At 41.5% G+C, this 17,420-nt stretch overlaps 1 protein-coding gene across 1 annotated transcript in view; it reads right to left on the reverse strand.

Moving 5' to 3' along the window:
* Positions 1–205: 205 nt before the first annotated feature.
* LOC103211130 (cytosolic 5'-nucleotidase 1B-like) overlaps positions 206–17,420 on the reverse strand; it is a 78,186-nt gene continuing 60,971 nt past the window's right edge. Inside the window, exon 9 of the mRNA XM_042783156.1 lies at positions 206–823. Within this exon, the coding sequence (XP_042639090.1) occupies positions 206–823 (618 nt within the window). The remainder of the gene's footprint in view (positions 824–17,420) is intronic.

Below are 17,420 nucleotides of genomic sequence, written 5' to 3' on the forward strand. Positions count from 1 at the left end.
ACCTGCTGGTTGAAATTTTAGGCCCTCCAAAATAATAATTGTTCAATAACTTCAAAATATTCACATGTAACTCTTAGCACTACTATATAGTAAAACTGAAGTTGTTTTTTCAAGTAGCAAGTGATCAAGCCATACCACTCCAGGTCAAGGATACAATTCACATTCAGTTTTATAAACAAACAAAACTCTCTTTTACCTCTTGTCTCTATTTTAATATGCCAACCATCACCTCACTGATATCCCAGAGTTTTCTTGCAACAGACTCATCCATAGCTTTGGGCAATAGTTCTTCCTCTTTACAATCCCCAAAGTACTTTCCTGACACGCCTTCTACCTCAGGTGAAGAGGCTAAATAAATAGAAGTCTGGGCACCTTCTACTGGAGTTTTGAAAAAGGCCCATGACACCAAATTGAAAAGTGGTTTGACCAGCAGTGGAATGTTTATGTGCCTCCCAAGATTAGTTCGTACAATACCAGGATGTAATACATTGACAGTAACGTTTGTACCCTCTAAGCGCCGGGCTAGTTCTCTGGTAAAAAGAATGTTAGCTAGTTTACTCCGACTATAACAAAAACTTCTATTATAGCTTTGTTCACTGTTCAGATCTTCAAAGTTGATGTCTCCATATTTATAAAGTTTGGAAGAAACCACCACAATCCTGCTTGGAGCTGAACTTTTGAGGAGTCCAAGAAGAAGATTGGTGAGTAGGAAGTGCCCAAGATGGTTCACTCCAAATTGCATCTCAAAGCCATCTTCAGTCTTCATATAAGGGCACTGGAAGATCCCTGCGTTATTGATCAAGACATCCAGCCTTGGCTCTTCCTTTACATGTCAAAGAGAGAGTAGCAGAATTATAAACACAGGCCTTAAACTACTTGTTCTGTTCATGATAAATACGTTTCAATAAAAAAGGAACTGCAGATTAAGAGTTTTCAATTTCATCTGTTAGCTTATGAATCAGAGAACTATTTGGAACATTAGCAATTTCATTTTTAATTAGTGGAGGAAGGGATTCCTTTGTAGGCTGTTTCTGAAATAAATACTAATATTTATGATATTAATGACCGCATATTCAACAGCTTCTTTTTCTCACTCATTAAAATGATACGCAGAAAGATACATATCCATAGAAATGTGCCAGTAGGAGATTTAGATATTGAATCTAAGCCTTTATTTCTGATCTTATGCTTTTATAACTTACGGATATTAACTAATATATATATTTTATTTCACTAGAAAGTTGACTATCTGATCAGTACCAGGATCTTTCTTAAAACAGAGGTACAGTTAATTTTGAGCAGGTATATGTTAGGCCGAAGCAAACCCAAGCCACCAACATTTCAGTTAGCAGCTTCCTCCGGGTGTCAAGCCCTGATGAGACAGCCTGATAAGACAACGGAAGTGACAGAACTCGCCCAGACTGGAAAGTCCCATGCAGTAGCAAACTTCCTCTTGTGAAGCCCCCTCATGCTAATTAAGTGCAGACCCATGCTAACAGCTAATTGGACCCCACTATTTCCTTAGTGTCCCCGCTTAGGTCCTCCACAAGACTATAAACCCTCCCCTCCCCAGCCAGGTGGTGCGACTTCCCAGGCCCCTCTCAGGGACCCGTGAACCTTGCCCGGGCCCCTCTCCGGGACCCGTAAACCTCACCCGGAAACTCAGAATAAAAACTTCTCTTTAACCTCACTTTTGTGCGTCCTCTTTTCCTTACTGTGGCCTTAAAGTATACTCCTCTTAATTCCAGATTTCTCCTTTTAAATTCAGGTAAACTATGAAAATATCAATTTGGGAATTATCATATAAATATTCAGATCACAATAAATGCATCTGTGATAAAATTTATAAAAAAAAGTCTTGAAAACTACTAAAATTCTATTAAATGTCTGAGTTTTCAACAATCGAGAAAAAATGAATTAAAAAAAAAAAAAAAGATTTGCTTGCTTCACAAGGGCCTGGCCTTGTGCTAAGTGCTTTTTGCATGTTACCTCATCTACTACTCCCAACAGCTCTCTAAGAAAACTAAAATACAGAAGGCAGATGAATTGCCAGTGTCACAGAGCTTGTTGTTGTTGTTGTTAAGTGCCGTCGAGTCGTTTCCAACTAATAGCGACCCCATGCACAGCAGAACAAAACACTGCCCGATCCTGCGCCAGCCCCACAATCCCTGCTATACTTGATCCCATCATCGCAGCCACTGTATCAATCCATCTCGTTGAAGGCCTCCCCCTCTTTCGTTGACCCTCCACCCTACCAAGCATGACATCCTTCTCCAGGGAATGGTCCCTTCTTACAACATGACCAAAATAGGTGAGACGAAGTCTGGCCATTCTTGCTTCCAAGGAGCATTCTGGCTGCACCTCCTCCAGAGCTTACAAGTGGCAAAACAAAAGCCTGAAGATGAAATTTTTGATACCAATGTTGCTTCTGTTGATGACTAAACCACCCTGCCTCTCTAATTGGGATTTTTAAACCATTGCTCAAGAGTCCCTGTGACCTAGAGTTGAGATACAAGAGAAGGCAGGTCTACACTGTTTATTTCCAGAGCTACTAGCTCTGGTAGCATAGTGCCTAAGGCACTTGATTGCTAACCGGAAGGCTGGTGGTTCAAATCCACCAGCCACTCCTCAGAAGGATGGTTGGGCAATCTACTTCCACAGTGATACTGCCTCGGAAACCCAAGGAGGGGTCACTATGAGTTGAGTCCGACTAGACGGCACATAACAACAACAACAACAACAACTAGTATCAAACCCAAAACCAAACTCACTGTCATGGAGTTGGATCTGACTCACAGCAACCCCTCCTTGGGTTTTCGAAGCAGTATCACTATGGAAATAGATTGCCCAACCTTAGTTCCAAGGAGTGGCTGGTGGGTTTGAACTCCCAATCCTCTGGTTAGCAGACAAATGCCTTAGGCACTACGCCACATGAGCTCCCAAGTAGCAACACTGGGGCAAAGTTAAGAATGCTTTTTCTGCTATTCTTTCAGGGTTAAGGGCACCATGGGGAATGAGCCTGTTCAAGTCATTTACTTTAAAATGGGGCAAGTAATAGAGAACTGAGTCTGAGTTGCAAACTAAGACAGAAGAAAATATCATAAATAATTCAAATAAATAATAAGAAAAATTATTTCTAAATCGGTAATATGAAAATTTGAGAAAACAACTCAGTTGACCCCAAATACTGTGTCTCACATTAACAACAAAGGAGCCTAACGGGGGGCGGGGGGGGGGGATAAGTGATTAGCAACAAATACTTTTAACCTCTACATTGCCTCTAGAGTTCAAAGTCTTTTCCCCCTTATATGAAAACAACCTCTTGCAGCCTTCAAGGGGCCTCCTATTAAAGAGTTCTGTAGAACAGAATTTTGCACTTTTGACCACATACCCCTGCATCTTTCCAGATTACAGTGCTAAAATATAGACTGTCCTAAAGTCTTTTCGTTGCCTAAATCATGTAAATTGGCCTTCTTTAGCCCTTTCCTGGCTCCTCTCTTGATGGACAGAGAAAGAGAAATGTGCCACATGTTCCAGGTGTGAAGATACAGTGATGACCCACGATTAAATTAATTTGAGGTCAAATTTCAAATTTCACTGGCTCTTCTGCCAAGTATAAATGAAAAGAAAAATGTGTTAAATCTTACAACTGTTATCAAAGCCTACCTGTCAGAGGATTAACTATTTCTCATTCTGTCTGTCTAAGCACCTGTAGCTTTTCCAACAGTCAACTTCAAAAAAAAAAAACCAAGAGTTCACTCGTGGGGGAAAGAAAGGAGTGTTCTTTTTCACTAATCCTTTGGAATCATTTCCTGAATTAATCATTTCTGAACCATCATTCTTTTCTGGGCTTGTGTTATTTTAAGAGTTTATCATTTACTATTTTTTAAAATTCTAGGAGATAAGTAGCATGAATACCAAAAATGCCAACCTGTGGGAAATCTACATTTCTTTTTTTCTTTTCCCCCTTTCTCCTTATAATCACTTAACTTCAGAGTCAGGTGGAACTTGGAAAAATCTTATAACCATGGACAACTTAGTTATCTCCTTATGTAACTGGTTCTGTCCTCTGTAGCCAAAGTAGTATGTTGCCGTTAGGTGCTATTAAGTCAATTTTGACTAACAGTCATCCCATGTGAGCAGAGCAGACTGCCTTATAGGGTTTCCTAGGATGCAATCTTTATGGAGAAGAAAGATTGATTGCCAGGTCTTTCTCCCTTGGACCCACTGGGTAGGTTTGAACCACTGACTTTTCAGTTAGCAACCTAGTTCTTAACTGTTGTACAATCAGGGCTCTTTAAAATAGTATTGTTGTCAGGTGCTGTAGAGTTGGCTCTGACTCATAGTAACCCAATGTAACATAACGAAACACTGCCCGGTTGTGCACCATCCTCATAATCCTTGCTATACCTGACCCCATCGTTGCAGCCACACTGTGCCAATCCATCTCGTTGTGGGTCTTCCCCTTTTTTGCTGACCCTCCACTTTACCAAGCATGTAAGTATTACTAATAAGAAGCATTTCATTATAAAGAAAACCAGAAAACCTAATGCATCCAACATTTTGTATCAGCATTTATTTTCTTAATCTGTTTTCCATAATGAAATACCAGCAATGAAAAGCAAACAAAAAACACCACTGCAGCTCCCAAACTGTGCACCATGTGCCCAAACTCCCAGTGTGTTATGTGATACTTTAAATTTTCAAGGGAAACTGATACTCTACTTGACATCACAAAAACTACAAGTTCTATGTATTTCAGATACATTAGTTGTTCTGTTCCTTCTGATGATATCATATCTTTGTGGAGTTTTCAGTAGTTGCTGTAACAAAAAACAAGTGCCATGCTAAAGATCAATGTGGTGCAGGAAATGAGGGTAGCAGTGATTCCAAGGTTTGAGAAGTCGGCACAGTGACTACCAGGAACGCATATCCCATTAGTAAGTAATTATGCTTATTTAAGAATGAAATACCATTTTTCTTTCAATTATGTGTATTATTTTTTTAAAACAGCTACTAAGTTGTTAGGATACAAATACTAGGTTTTTTAGATCAAATTGCTTAAAAATGAACTGATAGGTATTTCTTTTGGCCTAATGGCACCATGAGAACAAGTACTAATCACTAAGGGTGCCCTAGAGGAGCCCTGGTGGTGCAGTGGTTAAGTGCCTGGCTGCTAACTGAAAGGTCTGTGGTTTGAACCCAGCAGCCACTCCATGGGAGAAAAATGTGGCAATGTGTTTCCATAAAGATTTACAGCCTTAGAAACCCTCTAGGGCAATTCTACTCTGTCCTATAGGTCGCTATGAGTCAGAATTGACTGGATGCAATGGGTTTCATTTGGTTTTTGTAAGGGTAACCTGAACTGAAAAAGTTTGGGAACCTCTAGAATAAGACTCTTATTTCCTATCGGCACTTTCCCCATGCCAGCAAATTTTAAATCTCACTCTTCTGAATGCCCTCTTGGAAGTTATCTCTGCAAAAAGCCCTCCCACCTCAGTCTCAACAGAGGGCATCCTTATGGAACTATCTGTTTATCATCTGTGCAAAGAAGGCCTACCACTGTAATCCAACCCATGCCCCTAACAGTAACTCCCTTTGTTTCTTTTAAGAACCAACATTTGTAAGCAGGAGACAAGAGTACACTGGTTCCTAGCAGACTGGGCACATGGGACATGCACAGAAGACTCCAGCCTGGTCCTAAGACGACCTAGTGATTTATCCCACTGATCATGCTAAGGCTGCCGCTTTAAGAACATGTGATATATGACTGATGTACATGCCCTTAAACCACGCTAAAAATTCCTATGCATGAGATCTAGAATTTCAGTAAGTATGTATAACTTCCTTTCCAAGCCCTATAAAGATTTAACTCATGCTTACCTCTGGTAGTCAAATCTGAGGGATATTCCCCCTACCTCCTTACCTGTTGTTGTTATGTGCCATTGAGTTGTACCCGACTCATAGCGACCCTTCCTTGGGTTTCCGAGGCAGTATCACTACTGAAGTAGATTGCCCCATCTTCCTTCCGAGGAGTGGCTGGTGGGTTTGAACCACCAGTCTTCTGGTTAGCAGTCAAGTGCCTTAGGCACTACGCTACCAGAGCTCCTGACTTCCACACCTAACACTAAGTAAATAAAGCTACTTTCTCTTTCTCAAAGGCTGGTGTCCAGATATTATTCCGTGACTGCTGGACAGTGACCCTCCTTGGGTCACTACTACAACCACCTCACTGCTAAGCAACAATATAGAGTAAGGGTTAAGAGCAAGGGCTTTGGAGACCGACAGACAATGGGGAAGTTACTTGGCCTACCTGTGTTTTCTAATGTTGTAAAATGGGGATATTAATTCCTACCTCAGAGGATTACTGTACGGATTTAATGACAATAATAATAGCCACAGGCACTTTAATTTCATTTAAAGTATCTGAATATTGGCTCAGACCCTGGCACATAATAAACCTTCGATAAATGCTAGACATTATTTTTATCCCTATCCCAGTTAAAAGCATGACCACTGGGACTCTAAACTCCATTCTACTGGGCATCAGCCAGAGTGAGGTTAAGGATGGTACTCCTGGCGGCAACGAGTTGATGTCCTTACCCCAGCAGCAACAATAACATGGATCGTCGTAGGCAAGCAATTTTCTTTAAGTTTTCACAAACTCCGTGAAAGAAGAGATGGCTTAAAAAGACAAACTTCGACACAGGAAATACAATTCAGAGACAAGGTGGATCTATTCCTGGACCGTCCTCTCACAATAAAATAAATTTCAGGAAGTGGCTTATTATTTTCCTTTTAGGACGATTTTTTTCTCAACTCCCTTAGAGAACAGGAGAAGGTCCTCTAAATTTTGTTGATTTTCAAGGGCTGCAAGTCGCAAGCCGCCTCAAAATCATTTGCTTTTGTTTTTCCACTAGCAAGCTCAGTCATATGCAAAGTCACACCCCTGCCTCTCAGGTACCGCCCCTTCCCAGCTTAGACCAGCGCCCACCCAGCCCTTCCGCTTTCCTTTTCTACCCTCCTCTCCAATTCGGTTCCCCAAGCCCACACCTGGAGCATCTCCTGACAGAAAGCGCGCACCGAGCGCAAAGAGGCAAGATCCAACTCTTTGACGACGAGCTCCCCGGCCCCGCGGGCGTCGGGATCTGGCCTAGGGGCCTCGGCCTGGCTAAGCTCGCGGCGGAGCTGACCCGCCGCCTCTTCGGCGCGCGCGCGATCCCGGCAGCCCATGATCACTCGCGCCCCCAGGCGCAGCAGCTCGGCAGCAGTGGCACGGCCCAGGCCGCTGTTCGCCCCCGTGATCAGCACCGTCTTCCCGTGCATGAGGCTGGAGTCCCCACCGCCGTGAAGCCGCTGGACCCTGGACCCCAGGAACCTCCGGGCTGCCAGCCACAGCCCCCCACCCAGTGCGGCCAGTAGGGCCGCCACTGTAGCCACTGCCATGGCCGCCTAGGCCCCGAGGGCCCACCGGTCTCTGTGCTGGAGTCCTGGAAACACCGACTTTGTTAAACTGAAGCTGCCACCTGCACGCGAAGAACTCTGGGACCTGGCCGGTTGTCCCAGCTTGGTGCGGCGTGCAGCATGCTGGGATATGTAGTTCCTTTCTTAAAGCATGCATTCTGATTGGTTAGACGAGTACAGAAGCCCTGATGGCGTAGTGGTTTAGGGATCCTTTGTAACCGAAAGGTCAGCGGTTAAGATTCACCAGCTATTCTGCGGGAGACAGAGGTGGCAGCTTGTTACTCTAAGGATTACATCCTTGAAAACTATGTTGTTGTTGTTGTTATGTGCCGTGGAGTCGTACCGACTCATAGCGACCCCCCCCCCTTGGGTTTCCAAGGCAGTATCACTACGGAAGTAGATTGCCCCATCTTCCTTCCAAGGAGTGATTGGTGGGTTTGAACCACCAGCCTTCTGGTTAGCAGTCAAGTGCCTTAGGCACTACACTACGAAAACACTGTCCTACAGCATCGCGATGAGTCAGACTGGACTGGATGGCAGTGGATTTGGTTTAGTTTGGGTTTTGGACATGTACAAGGCTTGTGGTGTCCCCAGTGTAGCTTGTTCCCGGCTTAATGATGGATGCTGAACCAGGGACCTGAGTTTTCAGGCAGCTGGAGAGTCGCTATGAGTCGGAATCCACTCCATGGCAGTGGGTTTGGTTATTGGTTTGGAGTTCATAGCATTTGAAGTCCTAGAGTGTGGTCTTTCTTCCCCATGGGAATGCCTTGTGAGTAGTGTGGATTTACCAGTTTCTTGATAGGTCTGTTTTCAGATACTACAGTTCAGGGCTGGATTAGCTGTTTTCCTTTAAGAGTTCCTGTGACTTGTGAAACCATCAGTTCAGGTTACTTTCACCTTGAGAATGGACTCTGCCCAACTGAAGTCTGGGAGGGCTCCCCCTCAACCCCCACCCCATAGATAAGGGTAAGCACTCAGCAACAAGAATCAGCTGGAAATGTACTGAACAGTATTTCTCAAACTTTAGCCTGGAGGCTAAAGCACCTGGAGGACTTGTAAACTACAGAAATGTATGGCCCAGTGCCAGAATTTCTAATTGAGTTGCTCTGGGGATGAGACATGATAATTTGCATTTCTAAGACGCTCCCAAGTCATGGTGATGTGGCTGGCTGATTAGGAGTGGACACTAAAAGAACCATAGAAGGAGACCATTAAGGCAATGATCTCCATATTAAACCTATACTCAAATGGTCTTATTTGACATTGGCTGAAGTAAAGTTGGAAAAGCTTGGACTTAGTGTAAGGCACAGGTTTTGGCCCTACCATTCACAAATGCCATCCTCCCTACTCAATGGGACAATTAAATGTAATGATGGATGGGAAAGTATGTAATAAACTGTAAAATAATTCTTAACTGTCAGAGGTGACTGACACAGGGACACATCTTCAAGCTGAAAATTTTATAGCTTTAGACCAAACTACTTTTAAGACATCATTCATCTGCTCACCCATGTCACAAACATGCTCCTGTCCCTTACGATGTGGTATTAGCCACAGAGAAACAGGGCACCATTCCTGCCCTCAGGATGCTTTTTGTTATTAGATGCACTTATAGTGACACCCTGTACAACGGAATGAAACACTACCTGCTCCTGCACCATCCTCATGGTTGGTGCTATGCTTAAGCCTATTGTCCCAACCACTGTGTCAATCCGTTTCGTTGAGGGTCTTCCTTTTTCACTGACCCTCTAATTTACCAAGCATGATATCCATCTCCAGGGATGATCCCTTCTGCTGGTAATCCCAGAATCCCCTGGATGAAAGGAAAAAGGCATAACTTGTAAAGTTTAAAATAAGATGCCTAGATGATTTTGATAAGGCTTCTTTGCCTTCCTTCCATTTTAGAATGACACATCATATAACTAATATTCATAATACAAAGAAAAAGGGAGTGGATGCCAGGTGAAAGTCTTAAGGGTGCTAAAAATGGTTTCTGTGATGGGAAAAAGACTAGAAAAGAACTCTAGACTGATGACTAGAGGTCACGAAGAAAGGGAATCATGAGAGTTGGGCTTTTGCTCCCCTCTTTTCCTAATCTGAATTCTCTACTCAAACTCATGGAACCTCCAACAAGTTTACTTTCTTCCTTTCTATACATCTATATCATGCCTATCCTTCAAAACCCAACCCTGTTCCTCCATTTCCTGACTACTTCTAGCACATACATGCTGTACTTCCTCAACCTTATTCATGACCCTCATTTGGCACTAAGAACAAAGAATCCTCTATTGTTGGCTATTTGACTTTGCCAATTTGACTTCCTGTACTGGATTATTAAAGGTTGTAAATTTTCTAAAGGCTGGGATGTCTGAGTCCCACTTGTTGTCTTTATATAGGAGAATGGCTAGAAAATAATGTTGTTGTTGTTGTTATGTGCCGTTGAGTAGGACCCGACAAATAGCAACCCCTCCTTGGGTTTCCAAGGCAGTATCTCTACGGAAGTAGATTGCCACTTGATTTAGAGGCAGTAAGATTGCTGCTTTTTTTAAAATTATATATGTAACACAGAAAGAGCCAATATATAACTTTTGAAGTAAACAAGACCTACCATTTATTAACTGCCCATCTTTGAACAAGTTACCTATCTTTTTAAATCTTAGATTCCTCAATGATAAAGGAGAATACTAATATTATGTCACAAAAGTTTGGTTTGATGATAAAATGAGGTTATATGTGAAATAATATGTGAAAATAACGAGCCCACTTAACATGTGGTAGATTATGTTCATGTTGTTGTTGTTGTTGTTGTTGTTATTATGTGCTGTCGAGTTGGCCTTGACTCATAGCACCCCTCCTTGGGTTTCCGAGGCAATATCACTATGGAAGTAGATTGCCCAACCTTCCTTCTGGTGGGTTTGAACCACCAGCCTTCTGGTTAGCAGTCAAGTGCCTTAGGCACTATGCTACCAGAGCTCCCAGATTATGTTCATAGCCAACCAATATTCATTCAAAACAAAACATAATGGCAACAGTGAAGGGCCAGGAAATTCCACTTCATGTTAGATTTTGAAGTGGTGACCAAGGCTTTTTTTTTTTTTTTTTTTTTCCCCGTACAAGCATTAGACCAAACTGCTAAGCTCAAAGTCAGAGACTTCACATATGAAGCTCTATAGGGTGTGCAGATTCTACCTGTTATAGTTAGGTACCATCCAGTTGCTTCCCACTCATAATGACCCTATGTACACTTCTTGACCTTGCACCATCCACACACTCATTTGCTATGCTTGAGTCCATTGTTACAGCCACTGCATCAGCCCATCTCCTTGAGGGTCTTCCTCTTTTTTCCTATCTACTTTACCAAGCAGGATATCCTTCTCTAGAAACACTGTCCTCTGCCAACGTGCCCAAAGTTCGAGAGGCAAATTCTCACCATCTTAGCTTCCAAGCAGCATTCTTCGTCTGAAACAGATTTGTTCTTCTGGCAGTGCATGGTATATTTAATATTATTCATCAATACCATAATTCTATGCATCAATTCTTCTTTGATCTTCCTAATTCATTGCCAGATTTTAGGTTTGAGTCAGGCACACCTTAGTCTTCAAAGTGAAATCTTTGCTCTTTAACACCTTTTAAAGAGTTATTTTGCAGCAGATTTTCTCCATACAGTATGCCATGATTGCTTGAGTGCTGCTGCCATAAGCATTGATTGTGGATCCAAGTAAAATGAAATCCATGACCACTCCAGTCTTTTATCCAGTTACTGTAATTGTTGCTTATTGGTCCAGTTGTGAGGATTTTTGTTTTCTGTATGTGGAAGTGCAATCCATAGAGAAGGCTATATTTTATCTTCATCAGGAAATACTTCAAGTTCTCTTCATGTTCATCAAGCAAGGTTATGTCCTCCACATATCACAGCTTATTAATGATTCTTCCTCTAATCCTGATGCACATTCATATATTCCAGTTTCTCAGATAATTTGGTCAGCATACAGATTGAATAAATATGGTGAAAAAATACAACTTTGATGCACACCTTTCCTGATTTTAAGCCATGCAGTATCCCCGTGTTCTGTTTGAATGACTGCCTCTGGTTTATGTACAGGTTCCTTATGAGCACAATTAAGTGTTTTGGAATTCTCATTCTTCACAATGTTATCCATTATTTGTTATGATCCACACAACTGAATGCCTTTGCATAGTCAATAAAACAGAGGTAAACATCTTTTTAGTATTCTGTGTTTTCAGCAAAGATCTGTCTGACATCAAGAGCGATACTCCTTATTCCACATTCTCTTCTCAATCTGCTTTGAATTTCTCCAATGCCCTGTCTATGTATGACTGTGATAATTTTTTAATTATTTTCAACAAAATGTTACTTGCTTGTGATATTAATGATGTTATTGTTGTTAGGTGCCATGGAGTAATTTCTGACTCATAGTGACCCTGTGTACAAAAGAATGAATTACAACCTGGTCTTGAGCTATCTTTACACTTGTTAGTTTAAACCTGCTTTTGCAGCCATCTTGTTGAGGATTGCCTTCTTTTTCACTGATGTACCACCTAACCTTCTCTAGGGACTGGTCCCTCCTGATGACATGACCAAAGTATGAGAGACCACATCTCACCATCCTCACTTCTAAGGAGCATTTTGGTTGTACTTCCTCCAAGACAGATTTATTTGTTCTTCTGGCAGTCCATTCATTGTTCTTTACCAACACCTAATTCAAAGGAATAGATTATTCTTTGTTGTTGTTGTTGTTGTTGTTAAGTGCCGTTGAGTCATTTCCGACTCATAGTGACCCCATGCACAGCAGAACGAAACACTGCCCGATGCCACGCCAGCCCCACAATCCCTGCTATACTTGAGCTCATCATTGCAGCCACCATATAAATCCATCTTGTTGAAGGCCTCCCCCTCTTTCGTCAACCCTCCACCCTACCAAGCATGACATCTTTCTTCAGGGAATGGTCCCTTCTTACAACATGACCAAAACAGGTGAGAAGAAGTCTGGCCATTCTTGCTTCCAAGGAGCATTCTGGCTGCACTTCCTCCAGGACAGATCTGTTAGTTCTTTTAGCAGTCCATGGTACTTTCAGCATTCTTCGCCAGCACCACAACTCAAAAGCATCAACTCTTCTTCGGTCTTCCTTATTCATTGTCCAGCTCTCACATGCATACGAGGCGATGGGAAATATCATGGCTTGTGTCAGGTGCACCTTAGTCCTCAAGGAGATATCTTTGCTCCTCAGCACTTGATACAGTTCCTTCGCAGTTGACTTTCCCAAAGCTACACATCGTCTAATGTCCTGACTGCTGCTTCCATTGGCATCGATTGTAGAACCAAGCAACGTGAATTCTTTGACAACCTCAATCTTCTCTCCATTTATTGTGATGCTGCTCATTGGTCCAGTTGTGAGGATTTTTGTTTTCTTTAGATTGAGACGTAATCCATACTGCAGACTGTATTCTTCAACCTTCATCAGTAGGTGCCTTAAGTCATCCTCACTTTCAGCAAGCAAAGTTGTATCATCTGCATATCTCAGGTTATTAATGATTCTTCCTCCAATCCTGATACCCCATTTTTCTTCATACAGTCCACTTCTTGATAATTTGGTAATTTGGTGTTTGTTTATTCTTTGGTCTTCCTTATTCATTGTTCTGCTTTTGCATGATATAAACTGATTGAAAATACCATGGTACGGGTCAGGTAATAATATTAGAGTTCAATAATTTCTGCATTCTGTTGCAACACCTTTCTTTAGAATGGGCACGAATATGGATCTCTTCCAGTCGGTAGGCCAGATACCTGTATTCCAATTTTTTTTCCCCACTTTTATTGTGGTGGAAATATACACAACAAGACATCTGTCAACATAACAACTTCCACATTTACAGCTCAGGGACATTTCATGTTGTATGTGGTAGTTAAGGTTGTTGTGAACTTGGCTGGGCCTGTTTGAGTGGCTGGGCAGCTGGATATAGTTATTCCCCTTAGTGAGATTGGTGATTATCTCCATGGTAGACTCTACTGGAGAAGTTGAGTAGCTGCTTTAGGGATATAGGGTGCTTCCAGTATATAAGAAGCAACTTTGAGAAAGGTTTCCAGATGATGGCATGCTTGAACCCTGCACAAAGCCAAGTCATTGTTCAGCAGCCTACCATGTTGCCCTGCTGATCTTAGGACCTTTACTGCACTTGAATTAATAGTTTCCTGTGTGGTTTGCTAGTATTGGGACTGTGCGTTTTCACTTGTCAAACTTGGGTTTGTGAGCATCAGCAGTTAGCAGCTGCCTGAATGAAGAGATACCTCTAGCTTCAGTGGGCCAGGAGCAGAAGGCAGAGTTGAAGCCCAAGGTTGAGGGGCTTTCACCCAGCCCCTAGAGCCTGGCACATTGAACTTGGACTTGAAGCTTCCAAACTGTTAAAGCCATTCCACTTGTGGTATTTCTGTCAGAGTGGCACTTAATAAACAAAACATTGTGTGACCAGTGTTCCTGTTGTTTTCAAAATATTCCACCACCATTATTATTATTAGAATAAACTCAGTACCCCCCAAACAAAAGCTTCCCCTTTCCCCCCTCCCTCCTACCCCTGGTAACCACTAATTATCTTGGTATACATATGTGTGTGTGTTTGTCTGTGCATCCTTCCCCCTGCCCCCCAACCTATCTAGAAGTTTTCCCTTTTCTCCCACCCCATCCCTGATAAACAACAAAGAAAGTTTACTTCTATGTATAAACCTTTTCTTGACTTTTCACAATAGTGGACTAATACAATGTTCTTCTATAATTGACTTATTTCACTCAGCATAATGTTCTCCAAGTTCATCCATGTTATGCTGTGTTTTGCAGTCCACGTTATTCTTTAGGGTTGCATAGTATTCCATTCTATGTATGTACCACAGTTTGTTTATCCATTCCTCAGTTGATGGGCACTTAGGTTGTTTCCATCTCTTTGCTATTGTGAATAGTGCTTTGATGAACATGAATGTATATCTATCTGTTCATGTCCTGCCTCTCTCTTCTTTAGGATACATACCTAGTAATGGGATTGCTGGGTCAAGCGATATTTTATTTCCAACTTTTTAAGGAATCGCCCTACTGTTTTTCACAGTCGTTGTATCATTTTAGAGTCCCACCAGCAGTCTATGAGAGTCCAATGTCTCCACATCCTCACCAGCATCTGTTATTTTCTGTCTTGTTGAACTTTGCTATTAATGCTGAAGTGAGATGGTATCTCATGGTTATTTTGATTTGCACCTCTCTAATGGCTAATGATCATGAACATTTCGTCATGTGTTTATAGACTACCTGAATATCTTCTTTACTGAAGTGTCTGTTCATATCTTCTGCCTGCTTTTTAATCAGATTGTTTGTCTTTTTGATGGTGAGGTGTTGGGAGTTTTCTATCAGTTTTAGAGATAAGTCTTTTGTCTGACATGTCATTGCTGAATTTTTTTTTTTTCCATTCTGTAGGTTCTCTTTTTACTCTTTTGGAGAAAGCTTTTGATGCGTATAAAAATTTAATTTTTAGAAGGTCCCAATTATCTAGTTTATCTTCTGCTGTTTGTGCATCGTGGGTTATCCTTGATAGTCTATTTATGCCATAAATTAGGGCCCCTAAGTTTGCCCCTCATTTTTCTTTGATGAACTTTATAGTTTTAGGTTTCACATTTAAGTCTTTGAGCCATTTGGAGTTACTTTTTTGTGTATGGTGTGAGGTACGGATCTTGTTGCATTTTTCTTCAAATGGATATCCAGTTTTACCAGCATGATTTGTGAAAGAGATTATCTCATCATTAACTAGGTTTTGGTCCTTTGTTAAAGAGCAGCGGACCATAGGTTTATTGATCTATTTCTGGGTTCTCAATTCTGTACTGTCTGTGTCTGTTGTACCAATAGCAGACAGTTCTGACAACTGTGGCTGTATAGCAGGTTTTGAGATCTGCAAGTATGAGACTGCCAACTTTTCTTCTTCAATAGTGCTTTGCTTATTTGAGGTCTCTTTCCTTTCCATATAAAATTCATGGTTGGTTTTTCCATGTCTTTAAAGAATGTTGATGAAATCTGGATTGGGATTGCATTGAATGTATAGATTGCTTTAGGTAGTATTGACATTTTCACAATGTTCAATCTTCCTATCCATGAGCATGGTATCTTCTTTCATTTATGTAGATCTCTTATAGTTTCTTAAAGTAGTGTTTTGTAGTTTTCTTTGTATAGGTCTTTTGTGTTCCTGTTAAGATTTATTCCCAACTATTTTATCTTTTTGGTAGCTATTATAAATGGTATTGATTTCCTTTTCTGAGAATTATTTGCTTGTCGGACTGATTTTTCTATATTGATCTTGTGTCCTGCCACTGTGTTAAATCTTCCAATAAGTTCCAGTAGTTTTCTTGCTGAGTCTGTTGGGTTGTTTATGTATAGGATCCTATCATTTGCAATTAGGGATAGCTTTATTTCTTCCTTACCAATTTGGATGTTGTTGTTGGGCAATCTACTTCCGTAGTGATACCACTTCGGAAACCCAAGGAGGGGTCGCTATGAGTCGGGTCCGATTCGATGGCACATAACAACAACAACAGCAACAGGACTTCCAGACAGTATTGAATATAAGTGGAGATGGAGGGCATCCTTGTCTGGTTCCTGTTTGCAAGGGGAATAGTTTCAGTCTCTCTGCACTGAAAATAATATTGGCTGTTGGTTTTGCATATATGCCCTTTATCATGTTGAGGAATTTCCCTTCTATTCCTATTTTGAAGAGCATTTTGATCAGGAATGGGTGTTGGATTTTATGAAATGATTTTCTGCATCAATTGATATGATCATGGGATTCTTTTCCTTTATTTTACTTATGTGATAGATTATGTAGATTGTTTTTCTAATGTTGAACCATCCTAGCATACCTGATATGAATCCCACTTGGTCATGATGTATTATTTTTTTGATATGTTTTTGGGGAGTATAGGCTAGGGGGTTTTGAAGATTTTTGCATCTATATTCATGTGTCATTTTCCTTCTAGTGGTGTCTTTTCCTGGTTTTGGTATCAGGGTTACACTTACTTCATAAAATGACTTTGGGAGGATTCCATCCTTTTCTATTCTGGAACAGTTTGAATAGGTGTGGTGTAGTAAATTACATAGTGTGACTTTACTAGCCTTAAGTCTTTGTAAACTCCATGGTGGAATTTGCTGTGAGCAACTGAGTAGCTCCTGATTGTAAAAGTTACCCACCTGGGGTATTTCTGTTGGGAGCAGCACAAAGTAATTTTCTGGGAAGTTTGCACTGCCTCAGTTGTACAGAATTCTGATGTTGGGATTGGTTAGTGATCACTCTGCCAGGCTCAAAAGTAGCCCTTCTGGAGGCAGAAGAAATCTCTCTGACTGCTGGCTGAGAAAGACATGCTGCTGAGAGAATGTGCTCCTGAGAGACATGTGCTACTGAGAGACATGCACTGCTGGGAGAGAGATTGAGAGAGACTGTTGACTGAGAGATGGTGGGCTGAGAGAGACTGAGCATTGTTGCTGAACTTGAATTATAGCCTGGTGCTTCCCTAATAAACCCCATAATCTGTGAGTTTTGTGTGGCCACTTCAGCAAATTATCAAACCCAGTAGAGAGGTGGTGGGTGCCTCGGAAGGCATGGTTAGTGTCAGGGTTGATGAAAGGGCTGGAGAGAGGCAGTATGTCTGGCTTCACAGGAATACGCCTTGGGCTATTGATGGTGATTCTGTTTTCCTCTTGTAGGATTAGAGGAGGTCAGAATATGTAGCCTCCTTGCACCTTTGGCAGTATGATAGATGTCAGCTCTTTTCTGAATGATTGGTAGAATTCTTTAATGAAAGCATCTGGGTCAGGACTTTTTTTCTTTGTACTTTTTTTTATGGCTTGTTCAATTTCTTCTTTTGTTATGGGTCTGTACAAATTTTCTACCTCAGTCTATGTTAGTTTAGGTA

This window comes from Orycteropus afer, unplaced genomic scaffold (assembly GCF_000298275.1).
Source record: "Orycteropus afer afer isolate SDZICR_OR568_19922 unplaced genomic scaffold, OryAfe1.0 scaffold00696, whole genome shotgun sequence".
In the NCBI taxonomy this organism is placed as follows: Eukaryota; Metazoa; Chordata; class Mammalia; order Tubulidentata; family Orycteropodidae; genus Orycteropus; species Orycteropus afer.